Consider the following 27,863-nt stretch of genomic DNA (forward strand, 5'->3'; position numbering starts at 1 on the left):
AGTTTATCCATCCTCCTGGTTAGGGACTCTTAATGCTTGCTAAAAAGAAGTAATTTTGCCGAGCGGGGTAAACATAATAGTACACATCACTTTGGTGAAGTGATGGACCGTAACTAAAGGTAGCATTCCGTTCTTAACCGAACTCATCAGGTCGCATACCGATGTAGGCGACTGCGACCGGCGACCGCGACACACGACCGCGACTGCGTCGCGCTATCCCTCTGTTTAGTCTAGTATGAATTAATAGGAAGGTCTGACCACTACGTCGTACAGTCACCAGCACCAATATTTGACACAACAAGCGTGCATAAATATCTGATACGGCTCTATTTCTAGGGCCGGAAGGACGTGTCAGATATTTTTGCACGCTCCGTTGTGGCAGATATTAATGCTGATAACTGTACAACTAATTGTAGTTAATCAAAACCAAAAAGGCTCGAGACGTTTTTTACTCACTAGTCGAGTCAAAAATATGGTTTTAACTTTTTCGTTGTTTTCATAACATCCGAAATTCGCTTCCAAAAGATCAGTCTTAAATTACCAGAGCAACCGGCAGAACATAAGCGCGACGTGTTTTACCGTAGTTTCGGATCCCATGTGGGGCATTACGCTCAAGACGAGTATGGTCATTAGGCAGCGATATTAGCTATTAACCGGCGCCCCGGCGAGCATAAGTTACCTCTTGCTGTCTCTGCGTACCTAGTGGTGCCCGTTTGTCTTTCGATAGGTGTGTTAGTAATTAGTACATTTTGTAACCCTTTGTATACAAGGTGTTAATTAAATAACCAAAAACCTCAGACACCCCAAAAATATTTTATTATTTTAAGTTAGTCAATTACATTTCGGCACTACTTAAAAAAAACTCGTATCTCAAAGTGGATAATTTTTCTGAGTGGACCTTATGAACATAATGTCAAGGTTCAATTTTGTTGACATATTGATTTTAGATACGAGATTTTTTCAAAGTAGTGTCGATTTATTTTTGAATACCTTCATTACTGTAAAAGATATATTCATGTGTTTTGCTAAGTCATGAAGTAGACTTCATTTCTAACTCTACAGTCATAATTTGCATTTATGTCAGTTGCGCTTTGACGTTTTTAAAAGAAAATCACACATTGACAGCAAAACGGCCAGTATTAAATTATCGAAATAGTATGCAACCTCGCTAAAATATTTAATTGACGCCTGTTGCAGTCGTAACTTTTAGACTGGGCACAACAAAAAAGGGATTTAAAAACACAACGACAACCTGATTTAAAACATAGTGTAATCGATTCTACTCACGATTCTGAGCAAACTACTTTCTGGTTTTCAGTTATTTAATACCTACCTACCTACCTAATACCTTGTATATATTTTGCAATCAAAAATTCATTTAACTGGAAATTTAATTTCATTCACATTGACTAAGGTTAGTCACATCGACATTTCAAAATAAATCTTCATTTCATTTAATAAGAAATCATAGACACATGTTTGTGTAAACTGCCAGTATTAAACTCAGTTTTTACGAATAAAAAAAAATCCAAATTTGAACACGCCGTTTAGCAAACGACTCATCCAGCGCATTCCAGCCCTTCGCCCCAAAGCATAAGTGTCACCATCTTTGACACTCGTAAATTCGTCCTGGCCATAAACTCAACAAGTGAACAGAGGTCGGTTTACGATGCCGTAAATGTCTGCGCCGTGACGTCTCACTGCGCGTCATGAGAATCCTCGTGACGTTATGCTTTACGTCTATTTACACGCTTTTACGACAATAGTACAAGTTAGGTGGCTGTTGAGATAAGTTGGCGGGATCGGGGATGCAGAACTGACTTTTTCATGGATCGTCGTTCAGTTTTTGTCACAAGCTAGTGTTTTGTTATTTTTAGAATTCTAGAGCTTTGGTCCGTGGCATTTAAAGTGTAAAGTGATTATTATTATCATGTCATGTCGTATCGTTACATTTGATGTTTATATTTGGCAAAAGAAAATGACAAATGTAATGTGATTATACAACTGCAGGTGGTAGAACCTTGTGCAAGGCAAGGGGTATTGCAGATGAGTTGCCAACCTAGAGGCCTAAGATGGGATACCTCAAGTGCCAGTAATTTCACCGGCTGTCTTACACTCCACGCCGAAACACAACAGTGCAAGCACTGCTGCTACACGGCAGGATTAGCAAGCAAGATGGTGGTAGCAATCCGGGCGGACCTTGCACAAGGTCCTACCACCTGCAACATTTTTTTTGTATTTGTTGTTATAGTGGCCACAGTAATACATAATCTGTGAAAATTTCAAGTGCCTAGCTATTACGGCTCGAGGGATAGAGCCCTGTGACAGACGGACGGACAGACAGACAGACAGCGGAGTCTCAGTAATAGGGTTCCGTTGGCACTTAAAAGAGCTCTATGCGGCTTGCTTACAAAATAAAAGTTTTTTTTACAATAACAACTGGAAACAGTTCATGCGCTAAGTCCATTTTTAGACACAGACAGACAGAGGGCGAGGGCGGGACCCTTCAGTCATTAAATAATGCTGCGCGATGTGGTTATGCTGCTTTAATTGGGATACTTAAAACATTTTTTATACTTGTCTAATATTTAAAGGAAGTATTTTGTATTAGAATTTCAATGACTATCTTATAGTTAAAACGAAAAAGTTACTTTGTCCTGAAACCTTGAGTATACCATAAAGTACAACTTAAACAATTGGGAAAATAAGAGTAGTAACCTTATTTTTTATTCAACCACTGACTTTTTAATCTATAGCATCGTAGCTCTCAAACGGATGAAGCGATTTCGATTAATTTTTTATATTGAACTTTGGAGTGACAATGTAATGGATAAACTCGAAAAAAGGCTTTTTCTCAGAGATTAATTTAAGCTTCGATAAATTCGCCTCCGAAAAACCCCACATAGCAAATTTATTCCCATTTATTCATAACATGGTATTTACTAGGTGTTTAACGACAAATCCTCGTTCCAAGCTCTTCCAACGGATTCATTCCTCTGTCTGTACGATTTTCAAAAGAACACTATCCGTACTATAGAACCCCATTTGACAATTAATCACCCCCCCCCCCCATCGTCCCCCCTTCGGAGCGTCGAAGTTGCACGCTGAAATAGAATGCTCTGTTTCTTATGAGTATTTTGCTGACGTTTCAGTTAAAGCTATTTTCGAATCTGTAACTAAAAAGGAAGAAATAAAATTCTTAGAAACAGTCGAGGGCAATATCTATACAGCCATAGCGTCAAAATATGTGTACATCGACCTTATGTTTAGTTACATAAAGGTGTACACATAGATATTTTTGACGTGTTGGTAACGTATACTGTTTGGTATATTTATGCTTTTGGCTGTACATCTTACGTAAATACATTTGAAACCATTTATTTAATTGAATCGTTATTACTTCTTTACTTATTGTGATACTTACTTTAATAAATAATAATCAACATTACGTAAATACATAAATAAATAACTCTCAAAGCAACAAGAAAACTAATCTAAAGTAATTGAAAATTTATCTTGTTTTCAGTGCTAAAATAGAGTGATTTTATTTAATGTGCTTCTAGAAATTATTATTTAATATGTGTCAACTATTTTTTTTAATCCAACACTATCGTAAATTTTTAAGAAACCAGTGTTGCTTTCGCCCGGCGTTCTAACTGACAACTCTGGCTGAATAGAGTCGGAGTTTGTCGCTTCTTTATGACTATGGCTGATAGTACTATAGGCGGTCGCATCGAAAGTTGGCAAAGATGATACAAGTGGGTTATTAATTCAACTTAACTAAGGCATCCTCTGTAGAAACGCCGAAGTCCACCGAACCATCTTGCAGCTCCTTTAGATAAAATACCCGGAAATAATTTGTCCATCCAATTAATATACAGTGTCGGTTCTATAAGGTCAAGTGATAGGTACAGAATTGCAGTAAATTGTTATCCAAACGAGTGTCAACTGCTAAAACATGCGCTAGTAATTAAAGACTGACAAACTACGAGCTAGTTCTTGCTAATTTATCCCCGTTATTTCCACAATTTTTTTTTGCTTCTTATGCAGAGCTGTGTGGAATAAGAAGGCTAGCCAACATAGAAAGCAAGTAGGTTATTTTTGCATTAAATTCTGTTACCCGTGTGGTGTCGGGTTAGAATTACACCCCTCCATTTCTTCCGTGGATTTCGTAAGAGGCGACTGAGGATATAGGTTAAGGTATACCGTAGGCGACATGCTAGCAATCTGTCAATATTGTACCGTTTTTGTCAAACTTAAAACCTAAAATTGCTAAAAGTGGCTCCGAAGCGGTAACGTTTCGTGTGCTCTGCCTACCCTATTTGGGAATACAGGCGTGAAGTTTGTGTGTGTGTAAATTCTGTTGTATTTTTCACAGATTTAATTTGAGGCAAGGTTATAAAGGTTATAATTAGTAATAGTATTTAAAACCTTAATAGTACTTAGTTAAATTTTTCAAGTAAAAACGATGGTAAAAAATGGTATCTATGCGTGTGTAGAAGTAGTTCCGAATTGCTACAGAAAAGTGCGTATTCCGGCCCACGAACGACTCGCTCGTTTCAACGGAGCGACGGAAAAAAGGCAACGGCAATTGCTCATTCAGCCACTTAACAAAAACCAAGCCGCGTTATTCGACGCAAACATAGACAATTGAATGAGCAAAAACGACTCGCTTGTGTTGGTACTTTATTTTTACTCCGTTAAACTGCAATTAATTTGTCGATCGATAAAAAATACATCTCTCTCGAGTACGTTCCTACGTTCTTCATTCATCCTTCGTACATACCGTTTTTTTATCACACTCAATTACGTTACAAGCAATTGCTAAACCTTAAATGCTGGCAGCTATTTTCGAGGCGAATATAAAAAAAAAATAAAAAAATGAAATACCACCGATGAACTCAACAAAATGCCATACAATTCAAAAATGGAATTTGTACAATGAACGCCGCCGGAACTCGACGATGCCGCCCGAGTGCGCCCGAAAGCTTCCGAAAATTGTCGCGAGGGGCGACACAGGAAGATGTAATGATGTTTGTCAAATGGAAAATGAGATAGGGAAATGTAGCGACGGGCTGAATTTGCGACCTTTTCGCTGATGCCGTACGGCGCCCCGCAATTTCGCCCCGCTTACGTTTCAACTGAACTCCTTATTCGCGTAACCATCGACAAAAAGTCTACAAACGATACAGATTACGCAGAACGGCTGAATTTTACTTACGCAGTACACAGGGATTAATTAAACACTCTAATAAGCAATGCCCTTTTCAATAAGGAATGTTGACATTTAATTAAAGCGAGCCGCTCCGTTCTTACATATTGAATTAAGCGGTTAAGATACGATGAGACATTTGTTATTGAACGGTCTATTCGGCTTTACTTTAAAAGACCACCGTGGCAGTTTTATACTGCCGCGCTATTGCCAATCACTTTGCTAAATGTTTTCTACTCTGTGATGTGGCAGATTAAAAACCGTTCCTTATTCAAAGTTTATAACAGCCAGGACTTAATAAACACATCAGGGTTAACAGATGAAAAACAACATGTATTTGAGCGCTATGTCAGTACCGCATTCCTACTTTGCTCGAGGCTGCTTAATGTGTGGCGTATATTCAAAAACGTTGATGTGCCATATTCAAATTTGAAACAGCCAGCTTCTCATAAATCTCTTCTCAGCAGATGATGTTCGAAATTCGAAACAGCGTCGCTATCGTTTCGTCGGAGGTCGGCGTGCGGTGCCCAGATAAAATAAATGGAGGCGGTGAAAAATGATGACGCGTCGGCGCGGAAAGACGTCTGAAAGGGGTCGCTACCCGCACAGCTCCACTGGGTCAAAATGCTTTCTGTGTTTTCCTTCCTACTGGCAATACTGGACTGGGATATTTATTGTTTTTTATTGGGATAGCGCGGGGATAGCTAAAACTGGGACAGAGTGAACGAATTTGTCATTCAGTCACTATCAATTGCGTATATTTTACACTGGGAAGGGATGTCGATTGGTTCTTTTGGATGTTAGAGTATATACGACAATTTTGTTCTTGAAATCAGGGTGTTTGTTTGTGGGTCCAATTTAATTTGTCTTGTGTTCATTTGACCAGGTATGCAATATTGCAACTGCCGATTCCCGTACATCGTAGATTCAGTAGCGAATAGCCTGCAGTTTTTAAGCAAAACCAACTGTATTGTAACTGCAATGGATGTATGAGAGCATTGTAGTCTGGGCAGTTGACAGTTCCGTTGCCGTTAGAATGTAGACCATCCTTTAGGGACCTTCAGAGTATCCAATGACATCATTTCGTCAAGCGCTCACCGCGCCAGACAATTCGATAAGTAGTATTTTCTTAAGATTTCCCTTGTTCTCATGAGGCGCCCGACCCGAAGTTACCAGGGTCGTAAAAGCCCCGAGAAGGTCACTTAATACGCAGTTAAGTGGTCCGGATCTTCAGCGTCACGCCACGACGCACGCACTCTTATTTATTTAGAACACGCTTAACGGTAGAGGTATAGACACGGGTATAGATGTATCGAGAACACATGACAGGGGTAGATGCTACATACAATATTTATAACGACATACCCGACATACCGACCGTTGATATTACGTTTCGCATTTTAAATTTAGAAGGGTAAATCATAATAATTCATTACTAGTGATGAAATACATGAGCACATTTAGGAATTAATAAGACACAGCCGTCCGTCTGACTAAATCTGTTAGTACCTACGTTCGAATTACAATAAGGTTTATTCAATATGTCATTACATTCATACTACTCATTACCTAATACAGGAATATCCATTAAAAAACGATACGTTAAGTACTTATTCCGTTATGTTAATGTCCCAGGTATATCGAAAAATTTGTCGCGACATTTTACAAAATCCACTGCAGAGGCGTTTATTGATAGCAACCACTCACCATTTTTATTACCGCAAACACACTTTCTCTTTAATAAATACCTCATTGACACTCGAGATAGCAGACAACGAAACCCACTTACTTACCTGTAACAAAGAGGCAAAATATAATTTAAATTACAAAGAAGTACCTGCCTTTTAATTTATTTATACAAAAAAGCCTTCTTAATTTAAATTAATATTTACAAGACGAGAAAAAATAAGTCCGCCCCTGCCAAGGAAATCGAGATATCTGTGCCTCGTACCAAGTCATAGCACTGAAAAACGTTTCGACTTTTCTCAATATTTAACCCAGAATAAAGCTCCCTTTAGCAAAGAAATATTTTAGTTAATTTATAAATAAATTCTCAAATTATTCTTCAGTGTATGGGTTGTACAAATTGTTACGTTTATAGCGGTTATACGACTTCAAACGTGGCATAATCGTTTGGCGCAAGGGTAAGTCAGATTCCTCGGTACGGGGGCGCGGTAGTAAAGGGTCTAGAAATAAGAGCCTTTAAGGGACTCCCCGAGTTATCTCGGGTAGTACCATCGTAAAAATAAAGGTTTACTAGCCCGTAAAGAAAATTAAAATGAATTATTTTGACGAGTGTAAGGGGTTTTTTGAGGCTTAGCCCCCCGTTTATGCGCGAGGTGAATTGTTATGGGGCCGTGAAGCGTAATTGTTTTCCTTGTGTTTAATTCAAGCTTGTTTTTGGTGTAATTATTCTTTGGTAAGTGCCGGGATGGTTAGTTGCTCGGATTTTGGCGTCAAATTAGGATAATGCGGGGTAAGCTGTGTAACGACGTGTCGTGTGATAGTAGGAGGAATGGCGGGTTATAGTTTATGATTATGATGTGCGTGAGGTTGACAGTTGGTTGGCGAAAGAGATAGATTGATTGTTACTTTTGTAGTGGAGAGAGGCTTGCTGCAGGTTTGTATAGATTGAGACTTTCATGATGTAGAGTTGTACTACAAGATACTTAGATAGTACAAGTTACAATTAATTATCAGAGTTGATTCTCCTCTCAAGAACCTAATATGTAAGATAACAGAGGTACTACTAAGTATGTAACCTTAGTAAAGGCTTAAAAACAAGTTTAAGCCACTTGTAAACAACCCCATAATTCTCGATTTTTCTTCTCAAACAACCCCTTTTACCTTATTTTACATACAAAACACCCAATAAATGTAAAATAAACATCGACGCGACCAAGAAAATCAACTAGGAATGCAGCAATCGCAAGAAATGTGCCATTGACTGAATGGCCGCGGCGATAACATCGCGGCTAAAAATCTACCGCCTACTTACTCAATCGCGCATCTACTCAAACCGTGTGGTTTGATAACCACCGCTGGGCTCATTGACATACGTTTGTTTTTTGGAAGTACAAGTTGGGTTAGATGCGAGGTTCTGAAAGTAATAGGTGTGAATTCCGATTACGGCGGGAAATGGGTGTTTTATCACACCTTAAAGCTTGGTGGTTCAGGGACGGGGGACCAGGCGCGCATAAGATTTGAAGCGGTTCAAGTTTTCAGGATTTTTTGAGAGTTTTAAGGTAAGGACAAGAAATGATAGGAGCCGCATTGATCTTTATAATTTTTGAACCGATTTTTAAAGATTTTATTTAGAATCGGAAGGGAAAAATATTAAAAGTTGTTAAGTTAAATATCATTTAAAAACAAAAAAAAGTTAAGATTTCATGGTCAAACATTAAGGAAACTGAAGATTCTTTAATAGTACATTTTCACTAGGACTGAAAATACATCGAAAATACCTCGTTGAGTTTCTTGCCGGATTCTTCTCAGCAGAGGTTTTTCCGAACCGGTGGTAGTTTTTTTTTGATATTCATAAGTGCTTGTTATAGCCTAAATTGAATAAAGATATTTTGACTTTGACTTTGACATATTTTCTTATATTTATACAATGGTAGAGACATTTCACGGTAATTTTTGTGACATTTGTTTAGAGTGGTGTCAAAAAGTCAAAAACGTTTTTCGACGAAAGTCTACACAGTACTGTATTGTACCTGAGCGTTTTTAGAAAAAAGGTGTTGAAATGACTTTTTTTTAGATTTGGATGGAATCGGTTGTAATAGGAGAAAAAAAAGTGTCCCAGGTTTTTATATAATTTGTGTTATCCATTACTTACTTACTACCGCCATAGAAACTTGTATGAAAACGGTAACGTAATAGAATAAAAAATCTTGGGACACTTTTTTTCTCCTATTACAATGAATGAGGAAATGAGGGATAAATTGCATCTCAGGTTAGCTAGTAGGTAAGCTGGAAAATTTCAAAAACTCAGAGGTGTGAGCCTAGATTTAAGCCCACAATCTCCTTGAGAGGCCATAGTTCAAACTGGGCCACCAAGATTTTACTTTAACCGTATGCCCGCATTTTTGTTCCACCACACGCACTCCCCATCCATCCGTCCAAACGTCCCGCGTGGAACAGTAATAGCACATTACAGCCCGGGAATTACCATAGAACGCATGAAACACCCGATTGCTGGATTGCCGATGCCGTTACGGCGTAGATGGAGATAGCGTAGCGCTACGAAGATGCTACGCCGTAGCTCGTAGATGTTAGGGGTGTTCTAATTGTTATTGCAAGTTTTAGATATTTTACCCGACTGCGAAGAAGGAGAGTTATGTGTTTGACGCGTATGTAAGTATGTGTGTATGTCGCTATTTTTATGTCCTCTCGTAACTACTCAACGGCTTAACCGATTTTGATAAATGATTACGTCATTGGATTCGTCTTAACGACGCGAGTGACACTGGGTACATTTAATTCTTAAAAAATCAAAATAGCGGATTTTTGGCGCCAAATTGTAAGTTTTCACGCTCAAAAATTATTACCTAATGGGTCCCGACTGTTGAACTTTAAGTTAGCTACTTAACAAAGTTCTAGCCCACTAGGCTTGTTTTCTTCTTTTTAGTATTTTTTAGGGCAGCCGGGTTTTTTTTTTTTTTTTATATTGTTTTAAACGCGATTTTCTGCCTTAATGACGTGTGCATACTCCGACCCTCTAGTTGAAAAATAGTACCTATGCAAACGGAATGAAAGTGTACAAAATTCAAAAATAAACCTAAGCGGTTTCTTGTGTGAGCGCCTAATTTAAATTAATACTTTTGTAAAAAAAACATAGAATTAACAGTTGATATAATGTACTGTCACCTGTACCACCAGCACCAATATCTAGCACAGTGAAGCGTGCAAAAAAAGAAGAAAGAAAGAATAAAATCTGACACGTCCCACCGGCCCTAAAATAGAGACGTATTTTTTATTCAACCTTTGTATCAGATATTGGTGCTGGTACTATACGTCCGAAATGGGCGGTGTTGGAACTTTTCAAATTATGATTATTATCTTATCACAACTTAACAGTAAACGTTATTTGTCACAATACTCTCAACTCAGTAAAAATGTTAACGCCTTAATAAATATGAAGTGAACACAAACCATAGCGCCGCCACTAAACACCGAGATATAAAGAAATCCAGAGGTATTAAACCTAAGTGTCGTTCCACTTTACGGCCCGAGGGCTGTAAACCGCGGCCCGTGATTCCTGATGGACAATTTGAGACTACCAGAGGCGCTCGCCGCGGTCCCTTCAAAAAACGACGTAAGTTTAAAAGCGAGCCAATTGTTTTTGAACTTCATTGACATCTGTCAAGTGTCAAAATTGTGTAGTGTGTTTGTATGTTCTTCCTTTTTGTGTGTCCGTTTTGTTTGGTAGATGTAAATGTGTTTATAACTTACTAGCTTTAGCCCGTGACTTCGTGTATGAAAAATTCGTTTATCGCTATCATGCGGGAACTATGCAAATTTTCGAGATAAACACTAGTCTATTCCCAGGTTCTCAAACTGCCTTCATATTAAATTTAATGTTATTTGGTTAAGTGGTTGCTCGATTGGTAAACCGAAAGGGTTCTTTTAAATGCATTTTTTTATACTATCAGCGTTCAGAACGACCATCATTGCCAAGAAGAATGGGCCGCAAGAAACTTGGCAGAAAGTTGTTTTTTCAACACAGACATTATAACACAATCCTCTTAGCTATTTAATTAGAAAGATATAAATGAAAATAAAAATTACGTTGGTTACGAGTACATGTCTAAATTTGACTACATTTGAGTTTATTACAAGCGTCTTTTCCAGGGGTTGTTTACGGCTCTCGGGCGCATTCTTTAGCAACGCTTTATTGTTGCGTTATGAGTGATACGGGTGCCGTGCTAAGGGCTTGGCGCAGTTAAAGCGATTTTAACAACAATGTTTTTCTTTAAACCAAATGATTGAAATTCAGTCATGATTCACTGTTAATTACATATATTTGATATAATGATTATTGCTCAGAAGGAAATAATGACAAGTTTTAACGGAGAAGTGAAAATAAAATTACTTCACTCGGTGAGCATTTGAAACGCGTCACCATTTTGTGTGGCGTCTGTGACAGTTGGGTCTATGTGACATGAGGTTAACGTGCGAGTGCTCGTCACTCTCCGAATTGTAACCATCTTTAATTTTATATCACTCATTAGCAGTAGAGGTGACAGCAGGGTGTCATCTATTGGGCATTAGCGTGAAACACGCAAACGCAAACGTTTACGTTTTGTGTTGCTTTATGTTGAATAGAGGCGATTCTGCAGGTTGAAATATAATTTTGGTCCTATAAACGTGGCTGTAGAGTTACCAAACGGTAAAAATATTAAGTTCATAATGGTAATTTTGTTCTCCGCTCGCACTAGGGAGGTAAAGATCGAGCGTCATTTTACGAGCGACGTCGATGCGTCAAGCTTGGGTGTGCTGCGTGCAAATTGCTGGCGGGGCTGCGCTGGGGCAGGTCGGGACCTGGCTTTGACACCTGGCCAGACGGGGTCGACCGTTTGACAATAGACTGTTACGTAGTAAGGGAGTCCAAGAAATGAGTTTTCACTTCCCATGCTCGTAAAGTTCTTATTTATGCTGGATCTAGGCGACATAAAATGACTTATTATGCTCTAGCCACAAACAAAAAAGTCACTAAGTACATTTTCTTTTTTTCATATTTTTATTCGTTTATATAAAACTAAAAATTAATCAAAACAATTAAAATAAAAATAAAGAAAAAAAAATGTTATATAATAATGCATGAAAAATAAAAGAACATAGAAAGTGAACAATTGTTTCCAATGTTGCTATTTCATCTCCTCGCAATCTAAGTGAAAAGCAGAGTGTAAAACTCGAGCATTAAACTGCTGCGGCTATTATGAACGTCTCGGGTAAAATGGCTCGTTTTATGCTCTCGTTGTACAATCTACTATTTCACTTCTTACGCTCATAGAGATTAGATCATGGATGTAGGCCGCAGGCTGTATAAAATTAGTTTTCGGCTCTAGTGCATAAGGTAAAATTGACAATACTAGAATTTTATAGAATACTAGCTCTTGCCCGCGGCTTCGCCCGCGTGTTATCGCGTGCTGTTCCCTAGGGAACTGTGCATTTTCCCGCGATAATAAGTAGCCTATGTTACTCTCTGGCCCATAAACTATCTCCATGCCAAAACTCACGTCGATCCGTCGCTCCGTTTCGACGTGAAAAACGGACAAACACACACAAACATACAAACACACAAACACACACATTTTCGCAATCCCCTGTAATTTCAACTGCTAGCTATAAGGAGAGCAAAGCCGCGGGTAAAGCTAGTGGTATCATCATCTGTATCTCAGTTGCGTGTAGCTACCAGGCTACCAGCCTATTGTAGGAGACTGTCCAATTTCACGTGAGATGATCCCTTTGTTCGAGCCGCGTGAGGGCCATTCCGAAGTAATTGATAGTGTATTGTGGCCTTTGATTTAGTATCGGCTAGTTTGTTGCTGTGACGTATGTAGATTGAGTGTGACGCTTATTATGTTATGATATTGTGTAACAAGGTCGTGATATTATAGAAGTAGTATAAGGTAAATGTACGAGTGCTCGTCACTGCCCCAATAGTAGGCATATTTAATCTTAATTTCATATTAAATACCATTAATTGCAAAACATAAAATAGAAAACAGTGGCCATTGAATCAATCTTAAAATTTAATTCTCAAATATAATCAGGACAGACGAACACAATTTAAAATTTAAATATCCTGACAATTCCTAGAGGCGCCTTATCAATTACAAGTACCAGGGGCGCAACAATAAGAGGCAGCGACATTTTCTTATTCCCATTCTTTGCCGAATTTGCATCTCCATACAATCGCAATTAGGGGCGCGCTCATTAATTCGACAAGGTCCCAGGCGTAACGCCTCCGCACTCGTTTCAATTTGATAGAGCCCGGATACAACCATGTCGTTATATAATTATGGGGCATTTGCATCAATGTTATGTGAGCCTGATGGCTAACTAACCGTTACATTCAATATCGGATTAGAATAATCTGCCTTTAATGGACAACCGCGCTGCTAGGTATGTAGGCTATGCAAATAATGTTCTGTGCTAACGCAATTGAATTACAAGTTGAAATTATAAATAGGACATGCTTCCCATATGGGTGCGACTTTGAAAAAAAAGGCGAAGAGTCGAGAAGTAAGTCTAGGTAAATGAAGCGTTTTTAGTTCATGAAAACCACATTCATCACAAAACATCAGGTGGAAACACAGCCTAAGCCTTTACGAGTAAGGTAAGAGTTCTAAAAAAATTATACCTTTAATTTTATTATACCATTATTAATTAATTTGCCCAGGTAAAGGCTTTTACCAATTTTATAATTTTTCCGTGATGTCTGTGCGATACGAGTATCAAAACTGGCCGTTCATAATTTTAAAATCAAAACGACAAGTCAGCCACAGAAGCCAGCATCTTATCATGCAAATAGTTAATTTAGCAGCCCACTGCTACCAGAGCAGCATAAATCTACAAGAGCATTAGTAAAATATTTACTCTGTTATTGCTCTCAGGAGGCGCCGTCGGCTGGGGGCCACCTGTTTATACAAGGGGCTAACCCCTTACTTAATGGTTTTAGTGGACGTAAAAATGTTTAACTCCAAATTAATATTTCGAGTGTTTGACCGGGTGTGAATACTTGATTTACGCGCAATAGGATTTTAAAAGGGTTGCGATTGTTTGATGAAATTTGTATGAGCTTAAATTGAATTTAGTTGAATGAGGCTCTGTTGGCTTCGAAATACCATTTTGTGGTAATAAAACAACACAGGACTCACAGACTTGACATTTTGGCCATGTCGAACAGTTTAGAGGTACAGTATGAAAGGATTTTTAAAAATTAGGACGAAATTGGGAACTACTAAATTAATAATTCTTTTATTTCAATGTTAACTCTATATAAAAAAAATTAGATTCTAAATTAATTCACTTGTTTAGCGATAAAAACAAAACTTTATCTTCGGAATAACTTTGTAAAAAAAGTAATCTTGTATGAATGTATGTAAACTCTTTATTGCAGATAAAAATAAAACAAAAATAAATACAAATACACAGAAAGGAGAGTAAAGGCGAGCTCGTTGATCTTGTATTAGTAAATTACAATATTTTCTAAGTACAATCTTGTTTAAGGGACAGAACTTGAAAAAAATGTATGTCTATCTATTTCATCCTACTTCAAAAACGTCGAACTTGTAGCTAAAGCTTCGCAAACCGGTTGTGCGCAGTTAATGTTATACGTGCGCCCGCGGCGCTGTCCGCGTCGTTAACGAATAATGACCACACAATGTACACCGAAGTTCATTAAATTTATAACTAAGCCGTAGATAAATCTTCTAAAAGGGTACTACAGTCTTGGGCGTGTTAGGCGATTGAATAATTAAATAAAAATAGACATCAAATTCATTAATTTTTCTTAGGAAGAGAATCTTCTGGACTTAAGTTTTAATTTGAATTATAGAAATCAATTATACTCTACGTCAAAATAAATAAATATCACGGGACACTTCACACCAATTAAGCTCCAAGTCCCAAAGTAAGCTTAGCAAAGCTTGTGTTATGGGTACTAAGCAACGGATAAATATAATTATATCGATAGAAACATACTTAAATACATATTAAATAAACACTCAAGACCCGAGAACAAACATTCGTATTTTTCATACAAATATCTGCCCCGACACGGGAATCGAACCCGGGACCTCAAGCTTCGTAGTCAGGTTCTCTAACCACTAGGCCATCCGGTCTAAGTATGATAGAAAGGTTTTAACGACCTAAGAAGATATATCTATGAAAGAAATATAAAAAATCTACTTACCAACGAGTACAATGTAAAAGAAAATTACTGACTCATCAACGTTAAGCCAAACCCTATTGCATCAACTACACTGATATTTTACGATCGGAAAAAGAAAAACAAACGACTTTTGTAAAATTTCCTGGGGATATGGAGTTCTACAAAGGAAACATAGCCGCAGCGGAAACTACTGTATGAATATTGCCATAAATGTATTCATTCATAAAATATTTATAAAAAAATTGAGATTTGATATTTAAAAAAAAACTATACTTACCCCCTTTTTGTGCAAATGAAAATCCACTTTTTACCGATTACAATGATTAGCTTATTTTATTTGAAGTACTTGACGAATAATCTATCTTTCAACTTTAGATAAAAAAAAACATTCATACCCACTTACATAATTACATACACTTAAACTTAAATTAGTTGAAAACACTTTTAAGCCATTATAGCTTTAAGTACCTATCTAAAATTCTCACCTATGAACTACATTATTAATACACACGGCTTAGTCCGTATGCCATTGTGATTAAGTTAATTCTGGTCTTATCTTTGTGCCTTATCTTCCTGGTTTGATATCTGAAGATGGAACTTGAGTGACAGGGTCACAGGTCGCCGGGGCTTTGTCTTCTCGCGCCTATGATCGCCTGGTACCGCTATTCCATTAAAATTATATAATTATGTTGTTGGTCTTGTCGTTATGGACATATGCAAAAAAAAATGAAAAAAAATTATAGCTTATTGAATATCTGCCCACTGCTTGACAAAGGTCTCCAGATTCTTGCCACTCGTTTCTACCACAAGACACTATTTTATTAATGTATATATGAATTGAGTCCAGCCTCTACTTCGATGATCCTCCCATGGACTCCAATGGGAGTGACTTCCCTGATGATTTACTGAGACAAAGTACTACTATGGATCCAGTTTATAATATAAACTATTATGCAGCATACATATTATGGCAGCTTACTAGCCTATAAGCACGAGTTGATTCCACTCTATATATTTTCACTCTATATATTATCACTATTGTGCCGTGAAAAGTGGCTCCGAAGCGGTAACGTTTCGTGTGCTCTGCCTACCCTATTTGGGAATACAGGCGTGAAGTTTGTGTGTGTGTGATTCCACTCTATACATTTTACTATAACTATGTACGGTTATATCTATATCAATAAAAAACGTAGAGTACACCACAATTGCCCTAATTGGCAAATAAGCATTCTCAATCAAGCTATTTTCTTTTAATTTCGCCGCTACCCAGTTTACATCACAAAGAAACTTTAAATCTTGAGTCAATTCAAGTGGTATCATTTCGAATAAGTCATCAAGTGTAGAGCCACTCGAGACAGACTTATTTATAAGAGGACTGCATGAATAGACGCTAATTGAAATAAGATGACAATAGAGATAAAAAAATTAGGTATGTAAAGAAGTAGAAATGCCTGTGAAGATTCGTGAAAATATTTGTAATCTTTTACGTTGAACCGACTATGCACAACAACCACCAGATAAGAGTAGTAAATAGTTTAAAAAACCAACCCTGATGAGCTCCGATCTAGTCAAGTAAATTATCTCTGACTCGAATTTGAGTAAAATGGCTTTTAAGTAAAGCTTAAATGACCAACTGCTATTATTTCAGTGTAAAACTTTCGCAGAATATGAGATTCTCGTAAATATAGAACCGGTAAAATGGATGCGTGTAAAAATGGGTTACAAAATAAAATAAAATGCCAAAGTGCAACAAAACTCGCATGCAACTTTTTGTAGCAAAAACAAAATACATGCGAATTCACTCATACCCTCGATTTCCCTAAGCAGATAAAATCTCTATGCGGAAAAAACGTGAAATGTTGAAATCGGCCATTTTAGGAGCGACATCGCGTATCGACGGTCGTTCGTCGCGCATTTTATGGCCCGCCGGCCAGCGACACCCACACACGCGCATATGGAGATGTTGTACTTTTGATTGGTAATTTACTACTGTAATTTCATGCGGCCCTGGTACTTGCTGATTTTATTGCTTTGTTATTTTTTTAAAGAAATAAAACAATTTGAAGTAAAAAAACTTCCAGTTATAATAATTATTACGATGTCGATAACAAGTTCTAATAAAAAAAATAGTAGAAGTTTTATGTTCGCACTTAAAGTTAGCAAGTTAGCACGCACTACGAATAAACACAAGCGGTTTTAGCGCACCGTCTCTTTCTCAACCGATACTCTGAAGAGGGATAAGTGCGCTAATACCGCTCGTTTTTAATCGCAGTGCATGCTAAGTCTAATAAAATAAAATTCTCAAAAATAAAAACTTCAAACCGCTTGAAATTATGACTTGTGTCTTTTGTTTGTCCATCCGTTGCACTACAGTATTAGATTGTCTGGGGCCCTAGTGAAAAAGGGGTTAAGTCTGCAGAAATTACACACCTATTTTCTATTTTACGTGTAAAGGGGTTTAAGTCGAAATCAGATCAGCTGTTCAACTTCTGCAGAATTAACCCATTTTTCACTAGGGCCCCAGCTAATGCTGTAGTGCAACGGATGGAAAAACAAAATACGTATTTATATACGTATTTAATTTCATAACATCTCATTAAATTGTTAATATTCAGCCAATTCGCCAAACACACTTTACCTTCCAACTAATCTTTAACCCTATCAAAACGCACGAACGCCCGAAGTGTACCGACCTGACCACCTCAGCCCCTTTAATAAAATACAATAACACCAGATAATATTCGAGCCCGGTTCTAGCTCTCGGCTCATTACTAGACGCACTAAATGCCATCGCCCTAGGGCAGTAAACATCGAGTTTTACGCCGCAATGATCACCTCAACCATTTTAACTGGGCGCTCGGAATAGCTCGCCAGTTCACTTGGCATTTGACAATATGAGAATTTGCATTACGCATGCTTGCGCCAGTTAGTTATTTCACAAAGAATTGAAGAATTGAATTGAGAAACAGGTGAAAGTGTTTTTTTTTTTATTTAAATTCTCTTCCGTGCTCATATAAATTTACTTGAATTAAACGGAACCATTAGAAGTTAAATTATTTGTAATACTACAAGTTAAAACAAGACATGTTATACGTCTTATGAAAGAACCACAAATAACTAATATAGGTACAGTACAAGTAAAAAACAAAAACTTATTGCATATAATTATTATACATGACACTGACATGGAACTTTAGCGGATTGTAAAACGCGATTAACAAAAAAAAAAATTTTATAAAGATTATTCATGTCTGATTCTTCCGATCTTAGACGAATATTTTGCTTTAAAAGAATAGAGCATGAAAGTTATTTTATTAGTTTTAAGTTTTTCTAATATGGAAAATGAAAAACACAATTTTTTGCACGAATATTCAGCTACTAGGCAAAGGCAATCATAATCGAATAAGATGTTCAACTGTCACTTATCAAGTTTCATAGACAATCCCTATGGCGTGTCATAAAATGCTGTAATGCAAGGTATCAGTACCAGTGGCTCCACAGGGAGTCGCGTCCCCATACGTTTCAAGTTACCCTGGCAATCGTAAAAACCGGTAGACAATTTACGACTTTCACCGTTTGCATACTCACAGTTGATAGTTCTCGCCGTTTTCGTGACATTTTATTGACATTGAAACGTCACTTTAAATGATAATCCCAGGAAATGAATTCAAATGGCGACGTGTTGATTTTTAAGTAGAAAATTTAAATAATTTCAATATTAAGTGTCACTATTTTGTATTTTTTGAAGTTGAGAATGACAATTAGGTTCATTTATAATAATGAATAAGTTATAAGAACAGTTCTGTTGTTGGTTTTGATTATTTTAAAATTAATTAATTACAAGCTGTTACATTGCAATAAAATTTTTATTTAAAAAAAAACTTGCTGGCTGAATATACATTTTGCCTTTGCGTCGATCGTACCAAATGACACATTCACCAATGACGTATTGTATTTATTGTAACTCTTTATTGTACAAAAAACATACGAAAATTACAGTTAACAAGAGAAAGAGATGTACAAAGGTGAACTTATCCCTTAAAGGGATCTCTTCCAGTTAGCGTTTGAACGATTGAAAGGACAGCCGAAACAAGAGTAGACACTACAATGGAAAGATAGAAGCTAAACGTAAGCTTAAGATTTTTAATTTATTCAGGTGATAGATTTGTAAGGGCGGTTTCAGACTACCGTTTCGCTCACCGCACACGAGCAGCAAAAAAAGATAGCCAGAAACTGCCATAACTGACATAATTGTGAATAAAGTAAAGCAACTCACCAATTATTTACTTGTAGTATCGTTAACCCTGTATCCTGCGCTAGCTGCTTCTTTTGGTCTTCTGAGGGGTACGGGTGCTGCAACAAAGAAAAAAGTAAGTTAATATTTTACCTTAAGATTGGTTTTTTGAAATCTTTTTGTATTTTTTTTTGATTGATTGCTTAGTAACGATATCTCTTGTCTGGGTGAGCGGTTAGTTCCAATGGAGTGCCGAAAAAGTTTCTCGATGAGGGCTACGGCATAGATGTCGCTAGCGTCACTGCTTAAGTGGCTAAATAAGAAACAAACAAGCTGAGATATGAGGTGCATAGGGGAAATTCGTGTCGGTACCGTTGACCATCAGTGGTGTAGCGGTATAGCACGCGGTACGGAATACCGAGGACCTGGGTTCGATTCCCAGTGATGGTCTTATTTTTCTGGTTTTTCTGTGCATCTATATTTCAGTTTGTATTTTCAATTTAATATTTTACCCATAAAAATTTTTTTTTTACATAGTTTACAACCCTAGGGTCACAAAACGGCGATCAAAAAATGCCGCGAAAGGTCCGTCTGTTGTATACAGTACAGATTGCCAAATTGAAACTATTAAGTAGCAGGTATAAAATTAAAACAAAGAGAGTAAAAGTATTTGATCTAAATGGACAAAGAGGTTTAGGATTAAGTAAACAAATTCAATGCTGTATCAATTACAAGCAGCCGATTGTACCTTTTTTGAAGACTTAAAAAGTTAGAATCGCACTCAATGTCTAATGAGCTAATTCAATTTGGATCGCGTTGAATGCAAACAGAATTGAGTAAGAGTGCTTCCGGGGCGTGGGGAAGTAATTCGATTTGGTTTTGTTGCTAGACTAGCCGTTGTCCGTGGCTTTGCTCCTTGGATATTAGTTCTTTAGATCCATCATCATCATATTCATCATCCTAGCCTATATACGTCCCATATAGCCTATGTAGTTCCCACGCGGGCCCAGTGCGGATGGGAACTTCACACACACCATTGAATTGCTTCGCAGGTTTGTGCAGGTTTCCTCACGATGTTTTCCTTCACCGTAAAGCTCGTGGTAAATTACAAATGTAATTTCGCACATGAATTTCGAAAAACTCAGAGGTTCGAGCCGGGATTTGAACCCGCGATTGAGGCTTCACCGCTTGCGTACTCCTCTCACATAAAACTATCTATTTATAATATAGATATTTCTGTGCCCTAGCCAGGGGTTTGAATTCGTCCGAATTTAATGTCCATTTAACTGATGTGTTCTTGCTAGAAAAAATTCAAAAGCAAATCTCGAGTCATAATTATGCGAGTTTTAACTTAGCTCAAAGTTAACCATAATGTTACTAATTAACTTTAATCGTTCACTACCTATGCTTAAAGAGCATCTCTAAAAAGTGAACGAAAACAAAACCAGGTGTCCTTTTTACGCATACAATGTCTGACTCAACAGAGAAAACAACACAGCGGAATCATTTACGTACATCATGCATTTTATCATGTCATATTTCAAACTTTCTACAAAACTGTCGAGTATCTGTAAACAATATGTCCGGAGTAGGTACGTATTCGTTTAATAAATCGCACACGTCGGCGTCAACATTCGTAAAGTCATTTTATGCCCCCAGCAGAGAATGTCATCGTTAAAAATTAATAATCACACAAGAATAATCATTTTCACCACAATTGGGAAGTAACTTACTAAAAAAATATTATACCTGCTTGGTACAATGCTATTGGTACCTGCTTGGTCAATCGAACAAAAAAATACAGATAAAGCGCGTCATTATTAAGTTCGGTCATATGGCCACCCGAGCCGGTATGGCGAGGGTGGATAGACACGTCGAGGGGGAAATGGGTTTAATGCTCGAGTTTTACACTCTGCTTTTCACTTCGATGGCGAGGAAACGAAATTAGCAACAGTGGATCAATTGTTCACTTACTATGTACATTTTATTTAACATGAATTACTATATAATTATATTTTTTTATTTTGATTGATTTTTAATTTTATATAAATTCAAAATTACAAACGAAAAAAAATATATATAAACTTCTTTGTTTGCGGCTGTTGACACCTGGTTACTTTGGTCTTAGACGAAGATTTTACTTTATGCACTAGTGCATAAAAAGTCATTTTATGTCGCCTAGATCCAGCATAAACACGAACTTTACGAGCATGAGAAGTGAAAAAATAATTATTTGAAAGCAACATAAGTTTGTTTTATTAGAAAAATGCAAGCTTTCAATAAAAACGATTAAGTATTTTGCGATTCATGTTTAAATAAATGTGATTAACCTCTCCGTCTCCGTGTACATATTTGTCAGTGGTGCTTAAATGTTAAATGTCATGCTAATTTAATTACGAATAATTCTGCATTTTTAAAAAGACAGGCGGCATACGTTGGCCTTTTTTTATTGATGCGTTTTTCGAATAAGGACTTTAAGCTTTAGGAACTGTTATACGTGGTTTGTTTCCGTTTTACTAGTTTTTTATTCACACAAAAACTAAAAAACTAGCGAGCATTGTTTTAATGTAAATTGTTAAGAGAACATTTGTTAAATTGAATAAATTTAAAATTATAGTCTGACCAGCAAATTGTGGGCAACAATGTAATGCGGACCTTATTTTGGGAACCCCAATTCAATCAATCAATAACTAACTAAACAATAGTTAAATCAGTCAGATTTGAATTTGACGGGGCCATATTGGCACGAATACGGTAGCCAAAAATACATTGAAAGACGACTAATAGTACATTGTGTCTTAAGGGCGGTAAATAAGGGATTACGAACGAGAGCCTATTAGATTTAATGAGTCGATGTTCGTAATTCTAGTACCGCCCGTGCGACATACAATGTTTTTCATCACATTTGCGAGTAAAATTTTATATTTGTAAAGGAAAAAAATATAATTCTTCCAAATATTGCCGATACCGCCGGCTGCGTTCTTGGCAGCGCCTGACGTGCGTGTGCGTGTGGGCCTGCTGCTACGCCACGCGCAGCAGCAGCGCGCGCAGCAGTACCTATTAGTACGGGCAATGACTCATTTACCGACCTTGGGCTTCATGAAGGTTTCCGCGTGTGTGTGCCCCGCGTAATTTGATTCTATGGAAGCGCATCTTATCATTAAAATGTTTCATTATTATTTATTGGTATCAAATTCTAATAAAATGCAACCTAATTTTCAGTATAAATTCATACCGAACTACTCCACAGAGCGTTCGAACTTTCTTCTACCTACGAATTTCTTAGTCCCTAGTCCCGCCGAGTTACCTGGTACGTGCCTAATATCATCGCTTTTTGCGGAGTCCCGAGAGACCTCCTGTATTTTATGCTACCCTAGTACCAGGCAGTCACGTGAGTGTAAATTATTAAAGCCGGTTCGATTCCCGGACCGGTGCCGTGTGCAAACCGGAACAATAAAGGTGTCTTACCACTTAAAGGGATGATTGCTAAACAGACGGGGTTGTTTATGCTCGTCAAGGGTGTTCCGTCCACCGTGACGGTTGAGCGTCGTAAATCGCGCGAGAGAACATACCTTTGAGATAGTAATTGGTACTATTATAAAAGATATACTGAAAGCCTCCGATGTTCAATTCAAACTATAACTCGAGTGGGTTCTGTGTATGTTATTGTAAGTAAGTTGAGCTAGATCGATACTTTGAATATGGCACTTATTTCCTTGAGGATTATAGAGGTGCACTAAGAAGACATTTTTAAAAAATCGTCAAAGAACTAAAGTCATCGATATAGCTCGTACATTGCAAGTTGAAGTGACAATGGGCGGGCCACATCGCTCGAAGAACAGATAACCGTTGGGGAAGAAAGGTCCTGGAGTGACCACGAATCAGAAGACGTAGCGTTGGCAGGCCTCCTAGGTGGACTGGCGACATCGCGAGAGTTGCAAGTGGCGTTCTAATGGGAGGCCTTGGTTTAAAAGGACTTCTTCCAGATGCTGATGATGATGTATTGGTATATTGAAATGAGGACTATTGTATATTTTTAAGAGCCCTGCGAGAAATATTACTTCACTATAGTCTTGTGCATGTGAAATTATAATATCAATTTGACTTGCCACGAGTCCCCACGAGGTCGCGAGATGGCGCTGATAGCGCATGCGCAATTGATACGTCACCCGCCGCCATTGTAAGTACGGCGTGGGCGCAGCGCTTGCTCATGGGCTTGCTTACACGGATTAACATTTGAGGTTAAGGATGTATTTTTGACAAGGATTTACATGAATAAGTTTTTGTAAAATAAACACCAATACGACACTATAGGTTAAACTTACGGAAATAAGCTGTTGTATGTATGTAGTAGTAACGTGTTCCATGTTTGAAAAATGACTTAAGTCCCATATCAATTCTGTGCACTACTATAAATACAACAGGTCATCTTCTTAACGCATTCACTGCCACCTGACTTCCACAGGTGCCACCGACGCACATGTGCGTTCAAAATGTATTTATAATTATGACAGCGGCACTGAATGCGTTAAGTCTTTACCTCAGGCCTTTACCTACGTATATCTAGCTCTCTCGTGGCTCGTGGCCTATTACAAGGGTACTTTGAAATGAATCCAATAAATGCAAGTTCAATAAATTAAATAAATATAGGGTGAAGATAGCTAAGATAGTACGCTACGCGTACGTACAGGGCTGTTCCAATGAAATATGGATGAAAAGGTAATTAGTTTCACTATAATATGGAATAAAAAAGATAATTTATTAAGAACATTTAAAACTCTCGTCGGGGCCGTATTCTTGAGTCCGTTCTTCTCAATGCAAATTTTTTCACCTTCTGATACACAGTCACTATTTTCTGCCTTATTTGATCTTAGTATGGCCTTTTCCTTCCTATCTTTACCTCTAAATATTACTGTTGTTTTATTAGTTCATTGAACCAACCAACCAATATTCATTCAGTGTTGACAAAAAACTTCAGTTATTTTGACAGCGATTCTAGTTCCTAAATTAAACTGTAAATAAAAATAACCGGTAAAAGGCTTCGGTATTCGTTTAGCTCTTATTTTGACAAGAAACGTAGTGATATGAAATCGTTTTTTTTTTGTTTTCATTGTTTTATTTTTGGCGACGTTTGTATAAACCGACTGTCAACCCGTCAACGGCGCGGGAGGTCCCGTTTATTGTTCCAATACTTGTATTAGCTTATAGCTGCACTAATGCATCTAATGCACTATAGAAAACCACGTAAATACAACTAACCAGCAATGGAGAAGTTTGCCCTATACCAATGCAATATAGTCTTGAATGTGTGCAGCGGAAACGTGGCAACTAGCATGACGCACTGTTTACGTTCAATGTTTGCATTCGATTAAAAGTAATAAAAAGGGCAACATTTTTAAATATGGAAAAAGTTCCGTGCGCTGTTTATTAAAACGACTTTTTTCCGACGCTCCGTCGACACAGGCGCATCGCAAAAATCGCAAAAAGCGATATCAAAAATTTATGAAGCCTATTACGGAAACCGAAAAATGATAAGCCCTCGGCCGGCCTTCTGCCGGATAACGGGATTTGTCAAATTTATACTGGATGCGTTTTTGCTGACGTCGACCAATTATTTTTAATTTAACAAACGGTACGTTTGTATTTGTTTCCAGCCAGCGTCGGGACGCGTCGCCGCGCAATTGAGATATCAAATTTCGAATTTGGAAAAGCAATCCCGTTCCACTCTCGTCTCGCGACCGTTATAAATCAGCGGGAGCATTAAAATCACGATTATACCGGGCATAAGTTTGCAATAAATCGAAATCGGTAAAAACGCACGAGCGCGGGCCCCCGCGAGAAGGCCCGGAGCTAAAAATTCGCCTCGCAGACTATAAATTTTGTTTCGCTATGTGGAGGAGAAACAATCCATTCGTTGGCACCTAAATCTATGGGGTGCTGGAATGAGAATATGTAAATACCGGCCCGAGCAGGGACTGGGTAATATCTTGATTCTTCACTTTGCTTCAGAGCTTTTAAGATGCCGAAGCAATATATTCAATTGGCACTCGAATATCTTCACCGTCTATTGATTAGTTAATGATAAGAATGAAGGCTGATGAATAGTTTCATCAGCAATAAGGCTTAAAGTCCATATCTTTTGAATCTCCTTTTCAACCTTTGAAGAAACGCTTTATAATGAAGTTACTCATTACATATTTTTCCGCGACAAAATGAACTCCGTCGGTAAGCAATACTGCTCCAGAGCTCTTATCTGGTCTTTAGCAACAAAATTTAAATAACAATCCAAGGAGCAATAACTCTTGTCAGCCGCCGCCGTAAATAAACAATAAATCCTTATGCATATGCGATGAAAAATTCAGAGCAACGCAGAAACCAAAATTCCCTAATGATATGCTCTAGAGGAAATTCCACCCGCGGAAAGTGTAAGGCGTATTTTACAATTTTCCCAGCGTTCGGTGTTGCCATAACAATAATAATATATTCAGGGCCCCGGTGATTTCCGGACGTGTCGTAAAAATCATAGCGTCTCCGAGGAGGACGGCGATAGTTCGCGGCGGCGGCGCAAGTCTATGATGGATTAAATTTTTCTCTATAGCGACGTGACGTTTTCGGATTGAGTTGTAAATTATGCACGCCGCTTTGCCGCGCTGCGTGCCGCGCCACGCGCATGAATATACAAATATTCCCTTTGTAAATTTCTTACGAAAAAAACGGCATATTTTCGCATTTTAAATAAACTACGAGACCTTATTTACAACTGAATAGTTGGGACGGCAGAGCCGTTTGAGGGCTAGGCCGACCACAAATAGATGTCAAAAAAGTAGGGTCCCCGAGTATGGGGCCTTTATTTCTCACCAGGGACACATAAAGGTGCGGAGGTGGCCCTAACCCTATCGAAGCGATGTGACCGCCTGATGGATGGCACTATCGCGACCCTCCGTGAGTGTTTCCTTCTGTTCCGTGCCGTTCGCGTTTCTTGTTTATTTATCTTGTTTATGTGCGAACGAGCGCGAAACACCCATTCCATCTGAATCTTAAACCTCGAATCCTTTTTGTTGCTTAAAAGATCTCGCTTTTATTTTCTTTATTACCGTTTCGGATTCTATATGTGAGGACGGGAATGCGCCGATGCAGCATTTTTCAAATAGGCCCGTTCATTAGTGCCATGATAATTGACGTCTAAAATAAGCACTCGTAAGGTGTCGGACAGTGTGTTAATGCTGTCTAGTCAATTAACTTGAAAACTGCTAAAAGTCGAAATAGCGCTAGCTAAAATATCCCGAAGGCAGCTGCAGGGAACGGGTTAATTGAACGACACCTGCCAATTTTTGCAAAACTCTCTACATTTTTACTAGGAGCGCAGAATTCAGCAAGATATAAAGAATTCAAGGCTCCGATTCGGGAGTTACCGCGACAGGATAGCTTTTAAATTATGCAGATCTGTAATGGACGGCGAACGGTCTGCGTTTTAGCGTACGAAAATAGTTTGCCCGCGTGACAACACGCCACCGTTTTAAACCGGATCTACTTTAATTTCGCTGTTTCATAAAAACACATTCATATTCGGTTATTCGCGCGTTCGCATTCGCAATCCATGAATAGCGGATTACGTGCATTCGAAAATCAAAATTGAAATTTGAGAGGCATTGACGGCACGGGCGGCGTGAATCGACCAATGGGAACAAAGCTGTGAGGCGGTAAATGGCGTCGATACTAATCTCTGGAGCCGGAACAGGCCGAGCTGACGGCCGTTCGGAAACCACAACTGGGCTAGGAAATGAGATAGGTGCGTTCACAACTCCTAGTGTTCTCTGTTAGCCTGGTACCTGTAATGTGACGGCTGTGACGGCTTAATGGAATTGGGACAAGATGTGTGACACAACTGTGTCGCTCTCAATATGAGATGTAATTTTTACTACCATGGGGGCAGAGTTTGGAAATCACATTCGTGAAAATAGTTTAGCACTAGCTTTTTTTAAAGTTCTATATTGCCCCGTGGCTGTAAGCGTCTGATCTGATTGCCTTGGTGAGGCGAAAATTTTACTTTACGCACGAGAGCATAAAAAGTCATTCCATGCAGACTTTATCCAACATAACTTCTCGATCATGAGCAGTGTAGAAAAAATAGAGCTGTAAATTTATACCTCTACTCATTTCCAATTCAGCATATTTTTTCGACACTTTCGAAAATATTTTCATATGTAGGTTACTCATGATTTAAAAAAAAATCGGCACTCAATTAGATAATTTAACAATTAAAAAATTGCAAACGCGAAATAAATCACGGCATTTACATTAAAACTCATGTTTATTACATATTCTAACAGAATGTTTCACTTAATTTATACCATTAAATTAATAGCCAAGTCGGTGCAATGTATTAATTATTTCAAAACACGAACATCGAACTTTTCCCGCGTAATTAAAAAGTAAAAAAAAAGAATCTGCGGCGTATACAAGCAGTACTTATTATAGGCCAGGTTCACATCTGTGCAAAATTACGCCTGAATTAC

General features: G+C 38.0%; 1 protein-coding gene across 4 annotated transcripts in view; it reads right to left on the minus strand.

Annotated features, from left to right (window-relative positions):
• hth (Meis homeobox homothorax) overlaps nt 1-27,863 on the minus strand; it is a 385,579-nt gene that overhangs the window by 53,154 nt on the left and 304,562 nt on the right. For all 4 annotated transcript variants that reach the window (XM_074094049.1, XM_074094048.1, XM_074094052.1 and 1 more), the window contains exon 11: nt 19,390-19,466. In XM_074094049.1, the coding sequence (XP_073950150.1) occupies nt 19,390-19,466 (77 nt within the window). The remainder of the gene's footprint in view (nt 1-19,389; nt 19,467-27,863) is intronic.

Source organism: Choristoneura fumiferana, chromosome 11 (genome assembly GCF_025370935.1).
Source record: "Choristoneura fumiferana chromosome 11, NRCan_CFum_1, whole genome shotgun sequence".
Classification (NCBI taxonomy): Eukaryota; Metazoa; Arthropoda; class Insecta; order Lepidoptera; family Tortricidae; genus Choristoneura; species Choristoneura fumiferana.